The following is a 27,366-nucleotide window of genomic DNA, read 5'->3' as shown; positions in this document are numbered from 1 at the left end:
ATTTTTTTTTAACCAAAGAGGCATCAGAGAGAAAGAATCATAGTGCTGGAGGAGACCTCAAGGGCCATCAAGTCCAACCCCCTGCCATGCAGGAATACACAATCAAAGCACTGCTGACAGATGGCCATCCAGCCTCTGTTTAAAAACCTCCAAAGAAGGAGACTCTACAACTCTCTGAGGCAGTGAATTTTCCTGTCGAACAGCCCTGACGGTCAGGAAGCAGAAAGAATCATTCACAGTCTATTCCAGTTTCATGGGGCTGTCTAAGGGCAACGCTGTCTGCCCTCAATCTGATACCTTTTGTATAGAAATCAGAGGGGAAATGTAAATTTAAACCACCACGGCAGTGTGATATAGTGGCTGAAAGAGTCAGGCTAATCTCTAGAAGGCTCCGACTTGTGTCATGGAAGCTGACGGTGGACCAGTCATAGTCTTTCCGTCTGGTAGGTTAGACGGAGAGACCGTGACTGGCCCACGGTTGTTGTGAGGATAAAATGGTGGAGAGGAGAATTCTGTCAGCCACTCTTGATCCTCACTGGGTAGAAAGGTATAGTACCGTGGTGGCGATCCTTTGGCACTCCAGATGTTATGGACTACAATTCCCATCAGCCCCTGCCAGCATGATCAATTGGCCATGCTGGCGGGGGCTGATGGGAATTGTAGTCCATAACATCTGGAGTGCCAAAGGTTCGCCACCACTGGTATAGTATAAATGGATTAAAATAAAATAAATAAAAATAAATCGATGGCAGCAGTAGACAGCATGAACACTGGTACCAAGACTGTGGAAAGCAGTGATACAGGTGAAATAGATGAATAGGTGGGATTTTTAAGAACTTTCACCGTTCTTAAAAGAACAGTTCAGACCTAGACACACATACACTTTGTACCTGACACTGAAAACTGAATCTCTGGGCTGAATTCTCCCCCTCTTTCCCACCATTGGCTGCTCCTACTGGGAGCATTAGTTAGGTTGTACTGGGATTCCCTCCTGTTGATGTTTATTATTCTTGGTAGTGTGCTACTGTATTAGTGTAAAGTTTATTGAGCGAGTGTTAGGTACAGTCAGTTTTCAGTTTGGTTTAGGTCTAAGTTTAGTCTAGAGGTATCATACTGTATTAAGATTGGTTGTGGTGGGCTTCCTGGGCTGTTTGGCCGTGGTCTGGTAGATCTTGTTCCTCACGTTTCGCCTGCATCTGTGGCTGGCATCTTCAGAAGTGCATCTCAGAGAGAAATCTGTTACACTCTGTGTCCAGTGATTTAGATTAGTCAACTGGCGCTAGGCCTTTTGTACTAACATGGCTGTAGATTGGGGTGTTGTGTGGTTTCTGGGCTGTACGGCTGTGTTCTAGTAGTATTTTCTCCTGAAAATACTTCAGATTCTCTGAAGATGCCGGACACAGATGCAGGCGAAACATCAGGAGAAAATCCTACTGGAACACAGCCATACGGCCTGGAAACTACACAACACCCCAGTTACTCCTCGCCAGAAATCCTTCCTCGGCAACACATAGTTGTAGGATTCATTGAGTTGTTCTATGTTCCAGATAAGGATTCACAATTCCCATCAGACCCTGCCAGCATGGCCAATTGGGCTGATGGGAATTGTAGTCCATATAACATCTGGAGTGCCAAAGGTTCACACCACTGGGCTGTAGATGATTTAGAGTTATAGGTTGTAGGCCTGAGTTGTATGGTCAGAGAGCTCTTTTTCCTGATGTTGCCTAGGATTATATTAGTTAGGGCAGTGAGTATATCTGTCCAGGGTGTGTGGGAGTGTCCAGGGGTAGGCTGGAATACATGAGTAACTGCTACTCATAATTCTCATTCAGATGCCCCCTCAACCATTGACCTGGCTGTCACTTTGTTACTCACTAGACAAGGTTTCCCCACCCACCCTGACACTCCCACAATTAACCCTGGACATACAGATATATACTCCACTTGCTTTTCCAAATATCAGGATCCTCTGAAGATGCCAGCCACAGATGGCATAGGCTAAACATCAGGAGAGAGAATGCTGCTAGAACACGGCCATACAGCCCGAAAACCACACATTGCCAGCACCTGAAGTGATTCCGCCGTGAAGTTTCCTCTGACAATACATTTTAAAGTTAGCTCTTAAGTTTTTGTGTTTTCTGTAGTTAAGCTATAGAAGGTAAAAGTCGCAATCCATGCTTACTATTGTTTATTTATGATTATTATATTTGCTGTTAGGAGTAATGTTGCTTTATAATTTATGATGTTATGATTACTGATCTTCTTGTTTGATCATATTGTTAGGTTTAGGTTTATTTTTGTTTATAATGAGATGTTACGTTGCTATGTTTATTGATTCTATGTTCATTGAAGATTTTATGTTTTATTGATGCTATTAATGGTTTGTTGTTTGACATTATGACTACAGATGTCTGTTATTACCTTTCAGGGGACGATGGTATATAAATCTAATGACAAAATGAAAAAGTGAAATGAAATGTGCCACATAGGAACACTGAAACATAGCTGGAGTAAGCGACCCTACAGATTCTGGAGAAGAGGGAGAGAACTTGAGCTGGGGGTGCCATTTTCAGAGGCAGCCTTGACTCAAGAACACACCTTCTGGCCTGAATGGAATCACATAAGAACATAAGAACAAGCCAGCTGGATTAGACCAGAGTCCATCTAGTCCAGCACTCTGCTACTCGCAGTGGCCCACCAGGTGCCTTTGGGAGCTCCCATGCAGGAGGTGAAAGCAATGGCCTTAAGAACATAAGGAAGAGCCAGCTGGATTAGACCAGAGTCCATCTAGTCCAGCACTCTGCTACTCGCAGTGGCCCACCAGGTGCCTTTGGGAGCTCCCATGCAGGAGGTGAAAGCAATGGCCTTAAGAACATAAGGAAGAGCATTTGCTGGATCAGACCTCAGAGTCCATCTAGTCCAGCACTCCCCTGGACTACCGCACTGGCCCACCAGGTGCCTCTCTTTGGGAGCTCCCATGCAGGATGTGAAAGCAATGGCCTTAAGAACAAGTAAGGAAGAGAGCCTGTTGATCAGACCAGAGTCCATCTAGTCCAGCACTCCCCCATACTGCAGTGGCTCCACCTCAGGTGCCTTTTGGGAGCTCCCATGCAGGGATGCGTGAAAGCAATGGCCTTAAGAACATAAAAGGAAGAGCCTTCGCTGGATCACCAGACTCAGAGTCCATCTAGGTCCAGCACTCCCCTGCTGCACTCTCGCAGAGTGGCCCTCCACCAGGTGCCTTTGGGAGCTCCCATGCTAGAGAGGTGAAAAGCAATGGCCTTTAAGAAGAACATCATAAGGAAGAGCCTCCGCTGGACTCAGACCAGGAGTCCATCTAGTCCAAAGCACTCTTCTTTGCTACTGCAGAAAGTGGGCCCACCCAGGTGCCTTTTGGGGAGCTCCTATGCAGGGATGTGAAAGCAATGGCCTTAAGAACATAAGGAAGAGCCTCCTGCTGGATCTGTGACCAGAGTCCATTCTAGGTCCAGCACCCTGCTACTCGCAAGGTGCGTGGCCCACCAGGGTGCCTTTGGGAGCTCCCAGGCAGGATGTGAAAGCAAGGGCCTTAAGAACATAAGAAAGAGCCTGCTGGATCAGACCAGAGAAGTCCATCTAGTCCAGCACTCTATGCTACTCTGCAGTGGGCTCACCACCAGGTGCCTTTGGGGAGCTCCCATGCAGGAGGTGAAAGCAATGGCCTTAAGAAACATAAGAGAAAGAGGCTGCTGGATCAGACCAGAGTCCATCTAGTTCCACAGCACTCTGCTACTCGCAGTGGCTCCACCAGGTGCTGCTTTCTTTGGGAGTTTCTCCTATGCAGGAGAGGTGGGAAAATGCAATGGCTCATTAAGAACATAAGGAAGTAGCCTTGCTTTGGACTCAGACCAGAGTCCATCTAGTCCAGCACTCCCCTATGTTGCTGCCGGTGAAGAGTGGCCCACCAGGGTGCCTTTGGGAGCTCCCATGCAGGGAGGTGAAAGCAATGGCCTTAAGAAGAATAACATAAGGAAGAGCCTGCTGGATCAGACCAGAGTCCATCTAGTCCAGCACTTGCTACTCGCAGTGGCTCCACCACAGGTGCCTTTGGGAGCTCCCATGCAGGATGTGAAAGCAATGGCCTTAAGAACATAAGGAAGAGCCTGCTGGATCAGACCAGAGTCCATCTAGTCCAGCCCCCTGCTACTCGCAGTGGCCCACCAGGTGCCTTTGGGAGCTCCCATGCAGGAGGTGAAAGCAATGGCCTTAAGAACATAAGGAAGAGGCTGCTGGATCAGACCAGAGTCCATCTAGTCCAGCACTCTGCTACTCGCAGTGGCCCACCAGGTGCCTTTGGGAGCTCCCATGCAGGATGTGAAAGCAATGGCCTTAAGAACATAAGGAAGAGCCTGCTGGATCAGACCAGAGTCCATCTAGTCCAGCACCCTGCTACTCCTCGCAGTCGCCCACCAGGTGCCTTTGGGAGCTCCCATGCAGGATGTGAAAGCAATGGCCTTTAAGAACATAAGGCGAAGAGCCTGCTGGATCAGACCAGAGTCCATCTAGTCCCAGCACTCTGCTACTTAGTGGCCCACCAGGTGCCTTTGGGAGCTCCCATGCAGGATGAAAGCAATGGCCTTAAGAACATGCTAAGGAAAGAGCCTGCTGGATCCAGACCAGAGTCCATCTAGCGTCCAGCCCCCTGCTACTGCAGTGGCTCCACCAGGTTCCCTTTGGGAGCTCCTATATGCAGGAGAGGTGAAAGCAAATGGCCCTTAAGAACATAAGGAAGAGCCTCCAAGGCTGGACTCAGACCAGAGTCCACATCTAGTCCAGCACTCTGCTACTCGCATGATGGCCCACCAGGTGCCTCTTGGGAGCTCCCATGCAGGAGGTGAAAGCAATGGCCCTTAAGAACATAAGGAAGAGCCTGGCTGGACTCAGACCAGAGTCCATCTAGTCCAGCACTCTGCTACTCAGAGAGTGGCCCACCTCAGGTTCCCTTTGGGAGCTCCCATGCAGGATGTGAAAGCAAATGTGCCTCAAGAACATAAGAGGAAAGAGCCTGCTGGATCAGACCAGAGTCCATCTAGTCCAGCACCTCTGCTACTCTCAGTGAAAGGGCCCTCCACCAGGTGCCCTTTGGGAGCTCCTGCATGCAGGAGGGGGTGAAAGCAATGGCCTTAAGAACAGGCTAAGGAAGAGCCTGCTGGATCAGGACCAGAGTCCATCTTAGTCCAGCACTCTGCTACTTGCAGAAAGTGGCTCCACCAGGTGCCTTTGGGAAAGCTCCCATGCAGGCGCAGGAGGTGAAAGCAATGGCCTTAAGAACATAAGGGAAGAGCCTGCTGGATCAACAGACCAGAGTCCATCTTAGTCCAGCTTGCTCACTGCTGCTCAGCTGCAGAGTGGCCCAACCAGGCGCCCTTTGGGAGCTCCCATGCAGGCATGTGGAAAGCAATGGCCTTAAGAACAACATAAGGAAGAGCCTTGCTGGATGCAGACCCCAGAGTCCATCTGAATCTAGTCCAGCACTCTGGCTACTCGCAGTGGCCCACCAGGTGCCTGTACTTTTAAGCCTCCCATGCAGGAAGGGTGAAAGCAATGGCTCTTAAGAACATAAGGAAGAACCTGCTGGATCAGGACCAAGAGTCCATCTAGTCCAGCACCTCTGCTACTCGGGCAGTGGCCCACCAGGTGCCTTTAGGGATTCCCATGCAGGAGAGGTGAAAGCAATGGCCTTAAGAACATAAGGCGAAAGAGCCTGCTGGGTTGAGACTCAGAGTCCCATCTTAGTCCAGCACTCTTGCTACCTCAAGAGGGCTGGCCCACCAGGGTGCCTTTTGGGAGCTCCCAGGCATGCAGGAGAGGCGGTGAAAGCAATGGCCTTAAGAACACAAGGAAAGAGCCTGCTGGATCAGACCAGGAGTCCAATCTAGTCCAGCACTCTTGCTAATCGCGAGTGCCCTGGGTGCACCAGGTGCCTTTCGGAGCTCCCATTGCAGGAGGTGAAAGCAAAGGCCTTCTGCTGCTGCTGCTCCCGAGCACCTGGTCTGCTAAGGCATTTGCAATCTCAGGTCAAGGAGGATCAAAACTGGTAGCCATAGAAGATCGACTTCTCCTCCATAAAATCACAATGTCCAAGCCTCCTTTTTTTAAAGCTATCCAGGTGAGTGGCCATTTCACCCACCTCCAAGTGCAGCATATTCCAAAACCCCAACTGCTACCATCGCTATGCGCGGTGAAAAAAAATGTTTCCTTTTATTAGTCCTAATTCTTCCCCTCGGCATTTTCAATGGATGCCCCCTGGTTCTAGTATTGTGAGAAAGAGAGAAACATGTCTCTCTATCAACATACTGAAGCAGAGGTTGCGTGACTGTGAGAGCACAAAACAGGAGGCCCGTTTAGACCAAATGTGAGCCCTTGAACTGGACCTGAAGTCTGTGCTCCCTCCTCCGTGGTCTGGGGATTCCGATTCGAATCCCACAACCGCAAAGGAAGCCACCTAATGTGACACTAGCCAAAGAATTCAGCGGTCCAAGAACCAAAGTCTGCCTTTTGAATGAAACGAGACAAATTTCTAGTACTTATCAGCGCCACACTTGAATAATAAGTATGGCATCACTGAATTAAGATGGAAATGGAGGTGCTCAGTTGGTTTCTTAGGGTTCATCAAGGGCTCTGCTACCAAAGATAATGGGGCTCACCCCCCACCCCCGGCTGCTGGAAGAAACAAAATAAGGTAAACAAATGAAGGAAACGTAAATTTCCACAACTCTGATTTTTCTAAAGCACCGGGGTCACGCTGCCTCGACAGCACACCAACTTCTGAATTGCTTGGAAATCTTTGCAGGCAGGATGGAAAAATAGTAGAGTCTCAGCTTCATAAAGGGCAAGGTTACATATTTCTAACGGTGCCCAAGCATTGTTTCCTCTGGATGTTGATCGGCACTATTAGAGCAAGACTTTTCTTTCTTTTCTTTCCTTTTTTTAAAAAAAGTTATCACGGAGATACAGCGAGTATCGAGTTATAATTAACTGGAGGTGACAATTGTAAATACGGCTGCATCCCCCAGGTTTCCAGGAAACCAGAAAAACACACGCCACGCACATGTCTCTCTCGCTGGTTGAAGCTCTTCCAAGAAAAGTAAAGGCGTCTTAAAAATATTTCACTGCTTTCTTCGAATAAAAACCAAGCTGCCTTTATTGTGTGTTTGTATGTTTGTGCGCATATAAAATGGAAAGGCTCCCCCCCGCCCCCCCGCCCCCACCTCAAGCGCACCGAGAGAACAGAGTTTGGGAGAACTTAACACGTGCTTTATTAACTTGATGTTCTCTGCAAAGGAATGATTTCCAAGCAGGGTGTTTACAATAGGAGACGGCCTCAGATCCCTTGGCTATATTTTTCCTAGTCCTATTTTAACTACCGTGTTTCCCCGAAAATAAGACAGTGTCTTATATTAATTTTTGCCCCCCGAAGATGCGCTATGTCTTATTTTCAGGGGATGACTTATTTTTCCTGGTGTTCTGTTCCGCCGGGCATGCTTCCAAACAAAAACTTTGCTATGTCTTACTTTCGGGGGAGGCCTCATATTTCGCACTTCAGCAAAACCTCTACTATGTCTTATTTTCAGGGGATGTCTTATTTTCGGGGAAACAGGGTAGCACCATAAGGTAGGTCGATTCCACACTTGCGTTATCGACCGAAGTTCGAGCTGCGTTCGACCTAAGTGCTCCGCACAACCACTGGGATCGACGTGGTTTTGTACCAGCTTCACCCCATGTAATGGTCAAATTTCCGACTCCAGTTGGGAACTACTACTCTTTCAGGGAACCATGCTCGAACTCAGCTCGATTCCAGTAAAGTGCGGAATCTCTGGTGCCAGGAGTCCCCCATTCAGCCAATCACAGCTGAGGGTTTCGGGCATGCGTACAGCTGGCCAATAAAAAAATGCCACCTTTGACCCTCAATTCCTGTGGCAGTTTTTTTAAATAATGTGTGTGGGGATAGACGGAACATGGCCATAGAACAGTAGCCAATCAGATCGGAGCGGCGAAGAGGCACAGGATGATCCCACCCTCCGAGCTGGGATCAAGTGGTTGCAGTGGGGAACAACAATGGCTTCAACCTAGGTTAGTACCCTTCTCAGGGAACTGGGTCGAGCCTATTTTACTTATGTGCGGAATTGCCCGTAGATGACTATAATGTGGGTAATAGGGTTGCCAATTGAGGGGAAATTCGTGGAGATTTGGGAGGGGGGAGGGAAGGGAGCTCTCCTGGTGGTTACTATCAAAATTATTGAGGGTTACTGTGCAGTAATAAAAGAACATAGAATCATAGAGTTGGAGAAGACCACAAGGGCCATCCAGTCCAACCCCCTGCCAGGCAGGAACACACAATCAAAGCACTTCCGACATATGTTCATCTAGCCTCTGTTTAAAAACCTCCAAAGAAGGAGACTCCACCACTCTCCGATGCAGTCAATTCCCCTGTCGAACAGCCCTGACGGTCAGAAAGTTCTTCCTAACGTTTCGGTGGAATCTCTTTTCCTGCACCTTGAATCCGTTACTCCGTGTCCTCATCTCTGAGGCAGCAGAAAACAAGCTTACTCCCTCTTCGACAGGGCACCAAAACAACTGTAACAACCCCTTCAAACAACTGTAACAATGATGGCCACAGGTGCTGTCTATATATTTATTTGTGGCGTTTTTGAAAAATAACCACAATCACAGGCTCATTCCGCACATGCAGAATAATGCACTTTCAAACTGCTTTCAGTGCCCTTTGAAGCAGTGCGGAATAGCAAAATCCACTTGCAAACAGTTGTGAAAGTGGCTTGAAAACGCATTATTTTGCCTGTGCGGAAGGGGCCACAGACAACCTAACTAGAATAAAGTCACAAGAGCAGTATCATGTCTGTAATTGTGGTTATCTTTATAAACATTACCAATAATTATGTAGATGCTTTAAAAAGGGCTTGGACAGATTGATGGAGGAGAAGTCAATCTATGGCTACCAATCTTGATCCTCCTTGATCTCAGATTGCAAATGCCTTAGCAGACTCAGGAGCAGCAGCGGCCGCAGAAGGCCCTTGCTTTCACATCCTGCACGTGAGCTCCCAAAGGCACCTGGTGGGCCACTGTGAGTAGCAGAGTGCTGGGCTAGATGGACTCTGGTCTGATCCAGCAGGCTCGTTCTTATGTTAATCACCCACCTGGAGCTGGTGATCCTATTGTAACCGGCCATACGGTTCTGGGGAGACCTGTTTAGCCACCTACATCTAGGGTTTTTTTGGGGGGGGGTGTTTCTCAATTGGGGCACCAGCCCTTTCTCCCAAACGAAATCCCATATTGAATCTGTGCTTGCTTGACCTCTACATTCCTCGGATGTCTTCACCTAACGCTGCCATCTCTGGCTTTACCTGAACGGGGTTCCTTTTAACTTAGGAAGAAGTTGGGTGGCAAACCTGAACCACACACGTTTCCCGCATAACCCTGAAAGGAGATCTCTCTCCCCACCGTCTCCTTTTCACCCCAGCGATGAGATGAAGGAGCGACATAAGCAGGGGAGACGGGGTGTGCGCGCCCCGGGACAGAGGTTGACAGTCGGATAGCGGCCTTCTAAAATGAACCCAGATGACAGCCAGAGCTCCCGTTACTTAATCAAAAAGGCTGCGGCAGAGTCACCGGGGCCGGCGCAAAGTCATGTGTTAGAACAACAGCTGATCTGTATTAAAGAAGATTAACTCGCAGTGCCACGGCGGAGGGCCCTGGATTATTTTATGTACTCCCCTTGCCGTGCGAGCCGTCAGCACAATTACTGCTCTCCAAAGAGAGTGACTGATCTGTAACCACAGCTAAACAGCAGGCTGCTTTGAGGCCTGGCCGGCTTCATGAAGATGAATTTCCATACCATCAAAGTGCTTTTAATGGGCTCCCTGATCCCGACCGCAAGGCCCCCGCTTTGCGAGTCTATCCAAGGCGGGATGAAGGGTTCCTGTCCAAAAGGATTTGGTCGGTTGTCATTTGACAATTCCCAGCTAGCACAGGGGAGGGGGGGAGAGAAGAGGAGGGGAGAGAGATAGGTAGACTTGCCTCTGCTTTGGAGGATTAAAAAAACCAGTGTGGAGAGGGAAGGGGAGAGAGAGAGAGAGAGAGAGACGACGACGGTTACAGATGCTTTCTGAATGCAACCAACTGCTGTATCCACAGCTGAATTCAATGCGCTTAACAAATAACAGCAATTTAGCTATGCTTGCAAGGAATAGCTTGAGTCACTTTGCATTAGCATCTGGCTGAGTGTTAAAGTCATTTCTACATGGGGAGCAGAGAAAAAGGAATTTCTGCTCCGAGCATCCTTTCAAGAATGCTTAAATATTTGAATATAAATTCCTTTGTGCTCGCAAACACTCGTCTTGTACCTGACATGCCACTTTCTCTTTGTGCGGTACTATCCTCTGTTCCCTCTCCTCCCCCCGTGCCCCCCCCGCACTTCCCTGTACCCTTTCTGGGGCTCTGAGGCTTACATGGCCATCGAGGGTCCCGCTCCCTTCCCCCCTGCTCCCCAAAACAAAAGCCCCCCAACATGGCCTTATCCTTCTAAAACAGATTAACATATAGCGATAGTCACCTATTACTACAAGTACGTTTTTCGTCTTCGTGCTCCACTTTGGGAGATTCTTTAAATTACAGCCGTTTTTCCATATTTTATGCTTGGGGGTCATTCACGAGATTTCTTTCGGTCATGGGTGACTTTGATGGGGGGTGGGGAGGGGGAAATAACACTAAGTTTATTTGGAGGGTGGCAGAAGAGAACATTAATGGGGAGTGGTAACCCCCCCCCCATTGAGCTCTCCCAACGAGTCACAACGCATTTTTTTCTAAACAAGAGATGTTAGGGCTTGACCTTTTACTGAAATTGTGCTTTTTCATTTAGAAACTTCCTTGATCTAAAAGGTATTTCAGGGCGGGGAACGGAAGGCAGCATTATATGGCCCAATCTCATCAGATCTCAGAAGCTAAGCAAGGCCAGTACTTGGATGGGAAACCACCAAGGAAGGTTCTGCAGAGGAAGGCAATGGCAAACCACCTCTGCTTCTCACTTGCCTTGGAAGCCCCTTATTGGGGTTACCGTAAGTTGGAAGCTAAGCAGGGTCAGTTCTTGGATGGGAGACCACCAAGAAAGGCTCTGCAGAAGAAGGCAATGGCAAACCACCTCTGCTTCCCACTTGCGTTGGAAGCCCCTTATTGGGGTTACCATAAGTTGGAAGCTAAGCAGGGTCAGTACTTGGATGGGAGGCTCTGCAGAAGAAGACAATGGCAAACCACCTCTGCTTCTCACTTGCCTTGGAAGCTCCTTATGGGGGTCACCATAAGCTGGAAGCTAATCAGGGTCAGCACTTGGAAGGGAGGCTCTGCAGAAGAAGACAATTGCAAACCACCTCTGCTTCTCACTTGTCTTGGAAACCCCTCATTGGGGTCACCATAAGTTGGAAGCTAAGCAGGGTCAGTACTTGGATGGGAGACCACCAAGGAAGGCTCTGAAGAGAAGACAATGGCAAACCACCTCTGCTTTTCACTTGCCTTGGAAGCCCCTTATGGGGGTCACCATAAGTTGGAAGCTAAGCAGGGTCAGTACTTGGATGGGAGACCACCAAGGAAGGCTCTGCAGAGGAAGGCAATGGCAAACCAGCTCTGCTTCTCACTTGCCTTGGAAGCCCTTCATTGGGGTCACCATAAGTTGGAAGCTAAGCAGAGTCAGAACCTGGATGGGAGACCACCAAGAAAGGTTCTGCAGAAGAAGACAATTGCAAACCAGCTCTGCTTCTCACTTGCCTTGGAAGCTCCTTATTGGAGTCACCATAAGGAAGCTAAGCAGGGTCAGTACTTGGATGGGAGGCTCTGCAGAGGAGGGCAATGGCAAACCACCTCTGCTTCTCACTTGCCTTGGAAGCCCCTCATTGGGGTTATTGTAAGTTGGTACCTAAGCAGGATCAGTACTTGGATGGGAGACCACCAAGGAAGGCTCTGCAGAGAAGTCAATGCCCAGCCCCCTCTGCTTTTCACTTGCCTTGAAAGGCCCTTTCTGGGGGCCCCATAAGTTGACTTGGACTTGACGGCAAGGCACACGCACACACATTTGAGGGTGGAGACAGTAGATTATTTGGCTCCAAATAAGATGCTACAGTAAATCTGTGGGCTTTATTTTCGATGAGCTGTCTTCAAAGACATTAACACACGTACGTGAGATTTGGCTGTGATTCTAAAATCACGTGTTCGTGTCTTTGAAGACAGCTCATCGAAATGTTTAAAAAGGGAAAACTTTATATTGCCCGAATTGGCAGGACAAGCAGAATACCAGCATGGACTTTTCGTGCTGAGAAGGTGCCCAGGATCAGAGTCTAAAGAGCAAATGTCCTGGGAAAACCTCAAGCAAAAAGCTGCAGGGCTGCAGCATCGCGAAACGTCGGGTGCGAGTGGCAGATGAAACTGCCCCGACAGCTTTAACAGTCAGCAGGAAAAATAAGAAGTCTCCCGAGCTTCGCACTGCAAGAGGAGACATCTTGAAGATTACTTCTGGGGGGAAAGTCGGCATTTTCGTGACTTCAAAAAAAGATGGCTTGGGCAGAAATAAGGCATCCCGAGGGCGTTTTTTTTGGGAAAGCTGTGCGGAGTTCCTCCCCAGACACCTTTTTCCTGTCCTCAGGATGTCTTATTTGTGCTGTGCAGAATCGCCCAGTGTGCCTGTGTCTACAGTTCTATCTATCTATCTATCTATCTATCTATCTATCTATCTATCTATCTATCTATCTATCTATCTATCTATCTATCTATCTATCTATCTGTCTGTCTGTCTGTCTGTCTGTCTGTCTGTCTGTCTGTCTGTCTGTCTGTCTGTCTGTCTGTCTGTCTGTCTGTCTGTCTGTCTGTCTGTCTGTCTGTCTGTCTGTCTGTCTGTCTGTCTAATCTATCTATTTAAATTTTTATGTTGCCCTATCCCCAAGGGGCTCCGGGTGGTGAACAACATAATCAACACAATACTAGATTGGGGAGCAAACCATACAAATACACAACAACAAATTACATAGGCTCCCTCCATTTAAATAATCATTAAAACTTACTAAAATTCCATTTAAAACAGAGGTTAATACGATAAAAGGCGTCCGGTAAACTCATTTTTAAAACCCTCCCCCCCAAAAGGGGGGAACAGCTGGACCCTTCCATAGGGGGGTTACCCAGATGTAAAAGAGCAGAAAGGGGACACATTTTAAGTGAATGTATAACCTACACGTTTGCTAGAGCGGCCAGTGGCAAAAATGAGCCAGGCTGTATCTGGAGGGATCTGCAGGTGGATCTGTTAAGAGCCAAAAAACAAAGCCTTTAAAATATGATCTGAGCACAAGGTAACAAGGTGTGAGATACAGGTAGCCTTTCAGGCCGCAGATTTCGGGAAAGGTCCTTTTCCTGCCCAAAGTGTTTATTTTATTTTATTTTGTTTCATTTCATTCATTCCATTTATACCCTGCCCTACACCAAAGTCCCAGGGCAGTTGACATAATGGGGTTCAAAGTCCCGATAAAACATGCATCCTAACAACATAAACATTAAAAACCACCATAAAAAACATCCTTTAAAAACAGTCAATAAAAACATCATAACAAATCCCCCCACCCTCCCCACCATTCAGCTGGCATCAATGCGGGGGACCCTGGGGGCGGGGGGTCACACATTGAAGGCCTCGGTAAAGAGGAAGGTTTTAACCAGGCACCGAAATCCATAAATTTGGCACCTGGCGAATTTCTGCTGGGAGGCTGTTCCACAGCTTGGGGGCTCCCACAGAAAAAGTTCTCCTGAAAGTCCCCTCCTGCCGCACCTTGGCAGCAAAAGGGATCACCAGGATGGCCTACCCGCTTGACCTCAGTGTTGGGGAGCTACTGCCAACCAGAGGAGACACTTCTGGGATAGCAGGACTGAATATGTTTGTCTGCATGCAAGCAATTGCCTATTTTTACTGTGCCTGTTGATCAAATTTCACCAAGGAACAAGCAGAGAAGCGACGCTTATTGACTCACTTCATTTTTGCAGGGAAGATTGGATGAGCTTTCATGTTAAACCGAAGTAAAGGATTGTTTTAATCAGCCATCCCATAAAGGCACAGGTAAGTTGGAGAACAGCTGATGCAAAATGGATCCCTGTCCGCAGTTCTTTCAAGAGTGTTTCCTGGCCAAGCAGACTACCTCAATTTCCAGCGTGATTAAAGTGGCAGAGAAAGGCAGCAGAGAGTCTATTCACACACTCAGCGAGGGGGGAGAGGAAGCCACGAGTGTGAAAATTCATGGGACTGGCTCAAAAGGGAGAGAGAACAAAAACCCTTGGATATTACACACTCGCTGATCAACTGCCCGTCTACGAGAAGACAGCAGTTTGCAGCCATAATTTGCAGCCTTCGGAGAAGGGGCGGTCTAAGAAATTTTAATTTTAATAATAATAGTAATAATAATAGTAGTGGTACTACTACTACTACTACTACTACTACTACTACTACTACTACTACTACTAATAATAATAATAATAATAATAATAATAATAATAATAATAATAATAATAATAATAATAATAATAATGAGGCTCAAATTGTAATGAAGGCCAACAACCAGCTAAAGATCTGGCAGCTGTGAAATCTATAATAATAACAACAACAACAACAACTACTACTACTACTACTACTACTACTACTACTACTACTACTACTACTACTACTACTACTACTACTAGTAGTAGTAGTAGTAGTAGTAGTAGTAGTAGTAGTAGTAGTAGTAATGGAAAATGAGAAGGTCAAGATCCTGTGGGACTTTCGAATCCAAACGGACAAAGTGTTGAAACACAATACACCAGACATCACCGTGATCGAGGACCATCATCGACATAGCAGTCCCCGATGACAGTAGGATCATTGAAAAAGAACACGAGAAGGTCACTAGATACCGCGATTTGAAAATCAAGCTTCAGCGTCTATGGCACAAACCAGCTGAGGTCGTCCCAGTGGTAATCGGCACGCTGGGCGCCATCCCAAAAACACTAGGGCAGCACTTGAAACATCTTCGAAGTGACAAAATTAACATCTGTCAAATTCAGAAGGCAGCCCTGCTGGGATCCGCACGAATACTACGCCGCTACATTACAACTTCCTAGGCCTCTGGGTGAGGCTCGAATTGTCATGAAGTCCAACAACCAGCTAAAGATCTGGCAGCTGTGAAATCTACCATAATAATAATAAATGTTGTATTAAAATCAGAACTTCCCACAGCTGTTATTACCAACCGAATTTTGCGTGGGCTTGGGATTTGCTTTAGAAATGAAGAAGAAGAGGAGGAGGAGTTTGGATTTATACCCTGCTTTTCTCCACCTTAAGGAATCTCAAAGCAGCTTACAAACTCCATTCTCTTTGTCTCCACACAACAACCTTGTGAGGCAGGTGTGGCTGTGAAAGTTCTCGGGAAACTGGGATCCAGCACCACGCAGTGAAAGTTCTCGGGGAACTGGGATCCAGCACCACGCAGTCACCCAGCAGTGGGGCATCAAACCCAGTTCTCCAGGTTAGAGTCCAATGCTCTCAACCACCACACCACGCCGGCTCTGGGTTCAAATTTCTACTCAGCCATGAAGCTGGCCTTCAGCAACTGCCTATTCATTAGCCCATAGATCAGAGGTCTTCAAACTATGGCCCTCCAGATGTTCAGGAACTACAATTCCCATCAGCCTCTGCCAGCATGGCCAAGTAGCAGGGCTGATGGGAATTGTAGTTCCTGAACATCTGGAGGGCCATAGTTTGAAGACCCCTGCCATAGATAAATGATTAATGCTTATATGAATGAATCCACAATTAAAGTGAACCGACATAAAACTGGCCCATTTATTTATTTATTTTAAATGACTTACAAACCAAGATTAACAAGTTGACAAACCAAGTTGACAAACCAAGATTAACAAGTCTGTTCTGTTCCACCAGCAGTTCCTGAGAATCTGAGGCTGAGAAGACTCTGGCTACCTAAGACCCTGTAAGTGGAAATGCCAGGGATCTAACCTGGGACATTTGGCATGCATCTCACCTGCCTACTACTAAGCTGTGGCTCCTTTGATATTTCATGCCCCCCAACGTGTATTCGTTTTAATGTGTACGCGGATCCTCCGTGCCTGAAATAGCATGGTCGATAATGCACATCGTGTCTGCTGAGCGATGGGGGCGAATGTCCATCGCAGCAAGATTTCTTATACAGATGCGTTTTCTGGAACCCGCTTACTTCTAGCACAATTTTAATTGGCTTCACTGCTAGAGTAGGATAGATTTGCCAGTGAGCACAGCTTTGTCCCGGACACGTTCCTGCTGCCCACAGCCAGCCTACCTAGCTTTGCCCTGCTGCCCCCCCCCTCGTGCCCCCCTTTCACGTTGTTGGCTCCAAGAGGCATGGGGGGGAATAATTCCCGGGGCTGTCCCTCCTTCAAGGAGTTCTAGTCAGCATATGGTGCTCTCCCTCCCCTTTTCACTTTATTCTCACAACCTCCCTGGGAGGCAGAACAGCTGACAAACTTCTTCCCATCCCTCTCCCCACAACAACCGCCTTGTGAGGTAGGTGGGGCCGAGAGAGTTCTGAGAGAACTGTGACGGGCCTAAGGTCGCCCAGCAGGCCTCACGTGGACGAGTGAGGAAACGAATCCAGTTTACCAGGTAAGACTCCACTGCTCAGGTCGAGGAGTGGAGAATCAAGCCTTGTAATCCAGATTACAGTATATTTGCTCTTATCCACGACACATACAGGCTCTCTTGCGTACCATCAGCCTTACGGTTAACTTGGCGCTGCTGAAGAGATCTAGGAAATTGCCATTTCCCTGAATAATTGTTGTCCTTTGTCCCCTCACTGAGACGCAACGGCTATTACTATACCTTTAAAAGACCAGGGACACAGGAAGGATTTTTCAAAGGGAAAAAAAGCTGAAACCAGAGAACGGGGGCAGAAGTTGTAAAATCAAAGCCGTAGCCCCACTGCCAACAGTCCCCCCTCAGATGGAAGACTCCGGAACTGACCTTGTCTGTCCTGCAGTTGTTCAGGCCCAGGTTGTTTGCGACGGCCACCTTTCCATCAAGCACCTGTTGCTCTCTCCGTAGCTGCTCCTTCATCTGCCGGGCTTCCTGGATCGCCTTGGTAACAGCATCGTGGTCATTTAAGTAACCTGACGACGTGATAGAGGAAAGGATATCTGCAAAGAGGGCAGGGAGGCAGGGGGCACCAAAAAGAAAGGACAATTCAAACAATTAAGAACATAAGAACATAAGAACTAGCCTGCTGGATCAGACCAGAGTCCATCTAGTCCAGCATTCTGCTACTCTCAGTGGCCCACCAGGTGCCTTTGGGAGCTCACGTGCAGGAGGTGAAAGCAATGGCCTTCTGCTGCTGCTGCTGCTCCTGAGCACCTGGTCTGCTAAGGCATTTGCAATCTGAGATCAAGGAGGATCGAGATTGGTAGCCATAGATCGACTTCTCCTCCATAAATCTATCCAAGCCCCTTTTAAAGCTATCCAGGTTAGTGGCCATCACCACCTCCTGTGGCAGCATATTCCAAACACCAACCACACGTTGTGAAGAAGTGTTTCCTTTTATTAGTCCTAATTCTTCCCCCCAGCATTTTCAATGAATGCCCCCTGGTTCTAGTATTGTATTCAGATGCTTCCGTTAACCAATCCAAGACCAACTCATCAGCAGTTAATGTTTTGGATGTTGTGGGTTTTCCGGGTTGTATGGCCGTGCTCCAGTAGTATTTTCTCCTGACATTTCACCTGCATCAGTGGCTGGCAGATCCTCTGAAGATGCCAGCCACAGATGCAAGCGAAATGTCAGGAGAAAATACTACTGGAACATAGCCATACAACCCAGAAGACCCACCACATCCTTGTGATTCCAGCAGTGAAAGCCTTTGACAATACATAGTTTTAATTGTAACTCCAGTCCCGTCCAGTCACAGACAAATTATTTATTAAATTGACAGGCTGCCCTTCCCGTTATGGGTTCAGGGCCGCTTCTAGCATACGAAACCGTACAATTCATACATTAAATATCTTAAAAATCGAGATGGTGATTATCTAATCTTAACATTCTAAAAACCCATAAATTAGTATCCCAATTGGTAAAACAGAGAAATAAGGGCAGGAGGCTGTCAGACGGTAGACTGTAGCTGCCTCAACCATATGTTGGTGGGTGCCAGGCCTGGCTCCCACCTCACCTGGCATTGGAGCAGAGGCGTATCTAGGAAAAAATGGAGGCCGGAGACAAAATCTGGACACCCCCCTGGCAGGTGCCCAGGTCTACTGCCTGGAGCTCGCGCCAGTGTCCAGGTCTACTGCCTGGAGCTCGCGCCGGTGTCCAGGTCTACTGCCTGGAGCTCGCGCCGGTGTCCAGGTCTACTGCCTGGAGCTTTTTGGGCAGTGCCCAGGTCGACTGCCTGGAGCTTTGCGCCAGTGTCCAGGTCTACTGCCTGGAGCTTTTGCGCCAGTGTCCAGGTCTACTGCCTGGAGCTCTCTTTTTTTTGTGCCAGTGTCCAGGTCTGCTGCCTGGAGCTTTTGGGCAGTGTCCAGCTCTACTGCCTGGAGCTTTTGGCCAGTGTCCAGGTCTACTGCCTGGAGCTTGCGCCAGTGTCCAGGTCTACTGCCTGGAGCTCTCTTTTTTTTGCGCCAGTGTCCAGGTCTGCTGCCTGGAGCTTTTGGGCAGTGTCCAGCTCTACTGCCTGGAGCTTTTGGCCAGTGTCCAGGTCTACTGCCTGGAGCTTTTGGCCAGTGTCCAGGTCTACTGCCTGGAGCTCTCTTTTTTTTGCGCCAGTGTCCAGGTCTGCTGCCTGGAGCTTTTGGGCAGTGTCCAGCTCTACTGCCTGGAGCTTTTGGCCAGTGTCCAGGTCTACTGCCTGGAGCTTGCGCCAGTGTCCAGGTCTACTGCCTGGAGCTTTGCGCCAGTGTCCAGGTCTACTGCTTGGAGCCGACGCCAGCATCCAGATCTACCACGCAGAGCTGGTGCCGGCGCCCAGGTCTATGTGAGCCCGAGGACATGGGTCACCCCATTTCCCCTTAGGCAGTATGCCCCTGCATCAGAGGGGTGGCACCAAGGTAACACCTGCACTTGCTGTTATCTGTGTTTGTTAATGGCACTTTCTTTGCTAGTGAAGTAAGCCTCCCTCGTTCCTGCCCCCCCCCCCCCGGGGATGGGATGAGTCTACAGCTGTCCTTGAGAACTACTGAGACACATTACAATGCTGACTTTGCCTTGTTCCTCTATCCTTCATTTGTTATGGGAATGGTGGGAAGGGGGAGTTTGGAAAAGCAGAAAAATCAGAGATCAATGTAACTGCAGAAGCCAGGCTCCCCAGCTCTGGCTTTTGTAGCAAGGGTCCTGACACAGTCCAATAAAGCTTTTGAACCCTTCTAGGGTCTCAATTATTGACTGGAGTCACAGAGACTTACAGTGGGACAGCTCTGTCTTACAGGCAGGGCCCTGATCCCATTGGGCAAGGTGTTCCACCAGAGCCCAGAACTCACCCCCTGGGGGATTTTCAGGACAAGAAACAGGAAGTGGTTTGCTACTCCCTTTCTCTGCACAACAACCTTGGACTTCCTCGGTGGTTTCCCTGTCATGCCCCTGACGGTCGTGCCGCGTTGCTGCTGTCCTCAAATAAAAGGATCTGGGAGTCTTTGTAAAGCTGCTTTTCCTGCCGGGATCTTGATATCTGTGTGCGTGTGGGTGTGCTTGCCTGCTTTTTCGCTTTTCACGCCCTGACCTCTGTATTGCGCACTCTAGGCCTCTCTTTGGGAAAACTGCCTGTTCGTACTCCATTCGCTTGGTGTAAGGGCAACATAGCTCTCTCTGCCCTGAGAACCCAGCCTCGCCGTTATGTAAACATCCAATTATATTATACTGCCTGCTTAAATGGGTTCCACCTGTCATTGGAAAAGGGGGGGGGATTCTTATGTGTATTATCAATGAGCAGCTTGTGATGTATTTCCAGATCTTACCTGCCAATATATCCTACTATAGTTCTGCAATAAAGAATATCATGTTCCAATTCTGAGTGCTTCAATTGAGACTTTCGTCATGGGGCAGACTCTCCCATCCAAAACTAGCCAGGGCCAGCCCTGCTTAGCTACATTTATTTGGCAACGTCAGGTTATCCTGGGCTTATCTGGGGCAGGGCTGATTATCATATGGGGCAAATCATTCTGTTACTTTCTGAATAAACTGTCTCAGGTTTAATTAATTCATTCCTTCAACAGACTAAAACAAATATTAGCATCTCGAGAGCTATTGCGAGACTCTTTAAAGTTCAAGGATGTTAAATAATCTTTCCCCACCACTCAATCAAATCACGTGAATAAATTATGTATTGTTTGCAAGGAAGGGAAAAAAAATCAATCGCAGAGGAGTTATCTCCTGGCTATTATTATAAGTTACTGGTTTTCCTATTTTACCTATAGAGATTGGAGGGTCAGGGTGGTGGGATTTCCTTCCAAGTCTACAGCAGGGCTGGGATTCGAATACAGGACACTGCTTGTAAGCGGAGCACTATGGCTGCTGGTCCGATTGCATTTATGCTGCACACTGAAACACCATCTAAAAACGCCTATCTCCCACAAACCCTTTCCTCAGCTCTTTCAACAGACTACCGGACCCTGGAGAATGTAACCAAACTGACGGACAGCAATCAAAATAGCTAAAAGAAAGGTCTGCTGAATTTAAGCCTTTGCCACAAGAAATAGTAATGAAGATTAGCATTAAAGACGATGACAAAGAAACGGGATTGGCTGAAATGACTGGCAACATGGCTGGGAAAAGGTTCAACCAACAGCTGCTCAATGGACCCTCCATATGCACAGGCAGTATACCTCTGAATAGCTGATGTTAGGAACTAATGGCAGAGGAACAAGGTTGTAGGCTGCTTGTTTGAGTGGAAGGGAAAGCAGGGAATAAATACAAACGGAATGACCGACTAGAAAAATCTTCCAGTCTCTGCCAGCCAGGCTGATCTTCCTGATGTAGTTCATTCTCCTTTTCTATCCTAGCCCTCGTCATGCAACTCAGATAATAAGTCCATAGGATAGGTTTGCCATATACGGCATCTAGACCAGGGATCTGCAACCTGCGGCTCTCTAGATGTTCATGGACTACAAATCCCATCATGTAGTCCATGAACATTTGGAGTGCTGCAGGTTGCAGACCCCTGATCTAGACAGGCGCCTTCCCCATATGCAGAATAATTCACTTTCAATCCACTTTCACAATTACAAGTGGGTTTTGCTATTCCGCACAGTGAAACTTTCACAATTGCAAGTGGGTTTTGCTATTCCGCACAGTGAAATCCAGCTGCACAGTGCATTGGAAGTGGACTGAAAGTGCATTATTCTGCATGTGCGGAAGGGGCTACAGTCACATATGCATTACAACCAGCACCGTCCCGAATAAGATGTTTCCCAGCCGATTGCAGGGGGATAACTACCCTTCCAGGAGCAGATAGAAAACCAGGTTTCATTAATCTGGAATTAAAACATCTTCCAACTCCTAGATGCATTCATAAACCACAGGTGGCAACGCTTCTCGTTGCCGTGCAAGGGCTGAGCAGATACATCTCCTCCGAAAGATATCATTCCCATCCCTCTCCAAGCCACCTTCTCATTCAGAAACACCTAAGGAACTCCAGAGTCATGTTAATTCCCACCCTGCCATCTCTAGGTCAGAGGTTAGCTCCTCGGCTGCAGTGCCCATATATACGTACATACGTATATCCCCGGCACACATGTGTCGAGTTTAACTGTTTCCCCTTAATGGTTTCCCCTTAAAACATTACAAGCATCCTCTAATGTTCTTTCATTTTAAAAGTGTCACTGTGTAACACTTCCCCCCTTTCTCCCCCCCCCCCCCCGATTGTAGCCGGCTGTAGATTATACTCATTACGATATGCCTGTGAGTCGTTCCCCCCCCCCCCAAAAAAAACCCCCGGCTTTTCTGCAGCTTAAAGGAGATTCCAGACCCCAGGTCTATTTTGAGGTGCGTCACAGGGGAAGGGGGGGGGGAGAGGAAGCTAATATCTAAGTGGGTTTCCACCCCCACCGGCCCCGATTCCTCCCCGCCCCCCCTTTTCGGCATCTTTTAACGGGGGCGTTGGCAAGACTTTCCTTCTTTTTTTTTTGCGAAGAGCCTCAGAACTGTAATATGAAATTGCCCGGAAAAAGGGGACTTCTGTTTGCGACATGAGGCTAAATCTAACCAGATCCGCCGGTGAATCGTAACAGATGGAGGGGCCGAGAAGACAGAAGGGTAGCACTAATCAGGTGCAGAATGGCCGGCTTGCCTCAACATGTTCCGTGGATTCCAGCAAACTTTACCACCCTAATCCATTTTTAGAACAAAAAACATCTGGGCCGTAAATCCTCTAATCTGCCAAAACATGCTATTAAATCCCATGATTTGTTGAGAAACACTAAGATTAAAGAAAGGAAATATAAAATGGCTAACTGCCACGTGAAGGAAAGTGTTGTTAATACTTTCTTTCCCCCCTCTTTTGTCTCAATTATAAATGTTCTGTTTCTCAAGGGCCTTGTCTAATCATGTCCGATTACACATCCTTGGGGTATCGCGCGCACCTTCCAGCCGATCTGCCGATTGTCGGAGGATGTAGGTTGGTGTCTCCTTGGTGCTCAGGGGAGAGGAGCCGATGGCAGATTAGTTTCAGCGTTGAACTGTTGCAAGGTTTGGGGCTGCTGCTGCTGGTGTGAGTGTGTTTATCGTGCTTTGCAAAAGGCACTGAAAGAGCTAAAGCAGTGGCGTACCGCCCACAGGGACAGGTGGGGTCAAATGACCCCGGGCACAAGGGGGGGGCGGCGCAAAATCTCCCCCACCCCCTTCTCCCTCACACCAACCTGGCTTGGAAGAGCTGAGTCAGCACAGGGGAGGCACTTAAAGGCAGAGCCGGCGTGCTGCAGTGCCCGTCTGAGCCACCTCCTTCCCTCTCCAGGCCCTTGGTGGCAGGGCTCAAGGGGGGTGCTGCTGGCTTGCTGCCACTGTGGTCCCCATCCAAGCTACCCCCAAGCCTCGCCCTCGAGCACGGAGGCAGGGCAGTGGTGCCTGGAGCAGGTGTTGTCCCCGGGCGCCATTTCCCCCCAATATGACTCTAAGCTGGAGCCTCCTTTTTGTACAACTACAAGAGTTGCCAGCTCTGTGTTTGGAAATAGCTGGGTGTTTTTTTTGGGGGGGAGGGGAGTGCCTAGGGAGGGTGGGGTTTGGGAGAGAAGGGAAGTAAGCTGGATTCAATGCCCTGGAGTTCATCCTCGAAAGAAGCCATTTCCAAAAGGGAAACTGATCTCTATTGTCTGGAGATCAGTTGTAATAGCAGGAGCTCTCCGGTCCCCCAACCTGGGAGAGGGAAGGTAGCATGGCACAGCCCCATTTCATCAGATCTCAGAAGCTAAACGTGACGGATATAAACAGCAGGGGCAGAAAAGCCTGAATGTAAAGTGTTAATCCCTCACATGGTCTAAGTGTGTGACTGACATGCTGGGAGGGGGTAGAGTTAATAAGGCAGCCACAGCTTCTGACAGTGAGGATGAACTCTAAGATCCAGAATGATCAGACGTGTGTAGCATTTGCAAATAGACCTGTGATGTTGGCAGGGCGAGAGGGGTTTTTTTGCGGGGGGGGGGGAGGACCTTGCTCTAGCCAAAGAGGGGAATTATCTTCTAGGGCATAGGTGTCAACTCGCAGCCCTCCAGATGTCACGGACTACAGTTCCCATCATCCCCTGCCAGCATGACACTGGCAGGGGATGATGGGAACTGTAGTCCATAACATCTGGAGGGTCGCGAGTTCAACACCTATGTTCTAGGGAGAGAAGAATTCCTAGTCCAGGTTCTAACAACAGAAAATGGAGTAGCTGTATTTGAAGATATGCACACATACACGAGAAAGTTAGCTACTCAAAAGATGGGTCCACTGCCCATTGAATAGCATAGGTAAACCTGCCCTCTGCAGACTGTCTTTGTTTTTTCTTACTGCACAGAAAAACTAAGACACCCCATGGAGGACAAGTCTACCCAATGCATTTCAATGGGTGGTAGACCCATCTTCTGAGCGGCTGTGATCCTCATGAGCTTGTCTGAGTATCTTCCAATACAGTTCCTCCCATTTCTTTTTTAAGATAGGAAAACTATATATTTCCGGAATCGGCAGGTCGAGCTGCGTACAACGATGTACTTTTCGGGCTGAAAAGGCATCCAGGATCAAAACCTGCAGAGCAAACGTCCTGGGGCAACCTTCAGCAAATGGAGGCAGGGAGAACCCCTCCATCAGCACACAAAACGTCAGGCGCAAGCTGAGCAGGAAACGGCCATGGACAGCCTAGCGGTTGGACAGAAAAAAGCCTTTTCTCCCCTGGTGCCTCTGCTGTCCAGGAGAAACATTAGAGGAGGCTTCTAAAACAACATCCCCAGGATGTCTTGTTTTGGGTGCGCAGAGCACCAAGAAGCGGTTGCCTCTTTTTAAGATGTGCTCCCGGCATCTTTTTTTTTTGCTGCGCTGAGTGGTCCTGTGTAGCCCTAACACTAATTTAGAAGGCTCACCATCAGTGAAGGCTTTGCAGAGGAAGGCAATGCCAAAGCATTTCTGCTTCTCACATGCCCTGAAAGCCCCTTGCTAAGGCCTCCATAAGGCAGCTGCAACTAGACGACGCTTACTAGGTCCCTTCCCCACTTGCAGAATAATACACATTCAATCCACTTTCACAACTGTTTGAAAGTGGACTTGGCTATCCCGCACAGTAAAATCCAGCTGCAAAGTGCATTGAAAGTGGATTGAAAGTGCATTATTCTGCATGTGCGGAAGGGGCCAAACAGAGATCAATTTCCCTGGAGAACAAGTCTGCTTTGGAGGGTGGACTCTATGGTATTATGTCCAACTGAGGCCATTCACCTCTCCGCAAAGTCTGCCATTCCCACTCCCTACCCCAAACTTCCAGGTATTTATCATCCTAGTACTGACAACTCTTTGCAGATGGGAGCAGCAGTGGCGTAGGAGGTTAAGAGCTCGTGTATCTAATCTGGAGGAACCGGGTTTGATTCCCAGCTCTGCCACCTGAGCTGTGGAGGCTTCTCTGGGGAATTCAGATTAGCCTGTACACTCCCACACACGCCAGCTGGGTGACCTTGGGCGAGTCACAGCTTCTCGGAGCTCTCTCAGCCCCACCCACCTCACAGGGTGTTTGTTGTGAGGGGGGAAGGGCAAGGAGATTGTAAGCCCCTTTGAGTCTCCTGCAGGAGAGAAAGGGGGGATATAAATCCAAACTCCTACTCCTACTCCTCCTCTCCTTCTTCTTCCTCTTCCTCTTCCTCTTCCTCTTCCTCTTCCTCCTCTTCTTCTTCTTCTTCTTCTTCTTCTTCCCTTCCACACATGCAGAATAATACACATTCAATCCACTTTCACAACTGTTTGAAAGTGGATTTGGCTATTCTGCACAGCAAAATCCAGCTGCAAAGTGCATTGAAAGTGGATTGAAAGTGCATTATTCTGCATGTGCGGAAGGGGCCAAACAGAGATCAGTTTCCCTGGAGAACATGTCTGCTTTGGAGGGTGGACTCTATGGTATTATATCCAACTGAGGCCACTCATCTCTCCGCAAAGTCTGCCATTCCCACTCCCTACCCCAAACTTCCAGGTATTTGTCATCCTAGCACTGACAACTCTTTGCAGATGGGAGCAGCAGTGGCGTAGGAGGTTAAGAGCTCGTGTATCTAATCTGGAGGAACCGGGTTTGATTCCCAGCTCTGCCGCCTGAACTGTGGAGGCTTATCTGGGGAATTCAGATTAGCCTGTGCACTCCCACACACGCCAGCTGGGTGACCTTGGGCTAGTCACAGCTTCTCGGAGCTCTCTCAGCCCCACCTACCTCACAGGGTGTTTGTTGTGAGGGGGGAAGGGCAAGGAGATTATAAGCCCCTTTGAGTCTCCTACAGGAGAGAAAGGGGGATATAAATCCAAACTCTTCTCTTCTTCCTCTTCTTTACAAAACCTTGCTCAGGATTTAAAAAAAAAAAAAATGTGAGAAACATTCGGAAATATGACTCATGTTTGCAGTCCACTACCTTCCGATTAGCCTGTGCACTCCCAACCCATGCCAGCTGGGTGACCTTGGGCTAGTCACAGTTCTCCTGAGCTCTCTCAGCCCCACCTACCTCACAGGGTGTTTGTTGTGGGGGAGGGGGGAAGGGAAAGGAGTTTGTAAGCGCCTTTGAGTCTTCTACAGGAGAGAAAGGGGGGATATAAATCCAACTCTTCTTCTTTTCCCTCCTTTTCATGGTGGTTGCCGGGAAGTCTTGTTGCCATTTCAGTGTTATTCGGTGAAAGTTATTAAGCATTAATTTTAACTGGGAAAATAGGCAAGAGGAGCAAGAAACGCTTTCAAAACAAAAGGTTCTGGGTTTTTCTCCTCTCTCCCTTTCGTGCTTCAATCAAAAATACCATGAGAGGTCTTCTGTAGGCCTCGTTTCCCGCGCCCCACCGTGAGGTGGGGATTCCTTTTTCAATGAATCTAAAATGGAAATCTTCAACTTGAGCGAGTCAATTTGCAAACTGCGCTCTCAACCCTTAATTCAAGCTCCGAGTTATATCTGTGGCTGACCACTGCTTCAGCTATCTCCATTCTGCGGCTTTAAACACGTCCCCTGGTTTTAAATTCTTCTTCTGCATTGCTTTTGAAAGGTATTTTATTGTTCTGTTTAGACCAATGATTGTAAAATGCCTTGGAGGATTTTAGCTGGCAGGCAGGATAGAAAGGGTTTGACACAGAATGAATTTATACACTTAGTAGCTGCTATCTACAGCGAATCAACTATGATATTTGTAAAGCTAACAGATGGTTGCTGGCAAACGTACAGGTGGCCAGGATTAAAAACAGGTATGGTGCTTATAAACTGTATTATCCCCTCTTTCCAGAAAAGTTTGCTTTAGAACTAGAAGCCATGCTCTTCTCCAGATTATTTGGGCTTTCGTCCTAAGCATCGCTATCTTTGAGAATGTTTGGCACCAGGCAGTGAAATAACACACACGCACACGCACACACACAAAGAGAGAGAAAACAAGCAATCCTTATGTTTTCGGGAGCTGCCAAGATGCTAGCGTGCAGGGAAATGATTAATATAGATGCCACTTGAATGTAAATTATTATCATTATTATTTTTTGCTTCGGGTTGGTAGAAATCCCTGACAGGAAAAGAGAACCGCAGTACCCAAAACTCATTTAGCAATCGGGATTGCCAAACGACATTTAAAAGAACGGAGATGATGAGAGCCAATGGGTTAAGTTATT

The 27,366-nt window shown here is 48.1% G+C and overlaps 1 protein-coding gene across 4 annotated transcripts in view; it reads right to left on the bottom strand.

Moving 5' to 3' along the window:
- SOX5 (SRY-box transcription factor 5) overlaps nucleotides 1-27,366 on the bottom strand; it is a 633,967-nt gene that overhangs the window by 52,717 nt on the left and 553,884 nt on the right. For all 4 annotated transcript variants that reach the window (XM_048499520.1, XM_048499517.1, XM_048499519.1 and 1 more), the window contains exon 11: nucleotides 17,063-17,235. In XM_048499520.1, the coding sequence (XP_048355477.1) occupies nucleotides 17,063-17,235 (173 nt within the window). The remainder of the gene's footprint in view (nucleotides 1-17,062; nucleotides 17,236-27,366) is intronic.

This window comes from Sphaerodactylus townsendi, linkage group LG06 (genome assembly GCF_021028975.2).
Source record: "Sphaerodactylus townsendi isolate TG3544 linkage group LG06, MPM_Stown_v2.3, whole genome shotgun sequence".
Lineage (NCBI taxonomy): Eukaryota > Metazoa > Chordata > Lepidosauria > Squamata > Sphaerodactylidae > Sphaerodactylus > Sphaerodactylus townsendi.
Note: the sequence above shows the minus strand (reverse complement) of the source record. Positions and strands in the feature narration are given on the sequence as shown.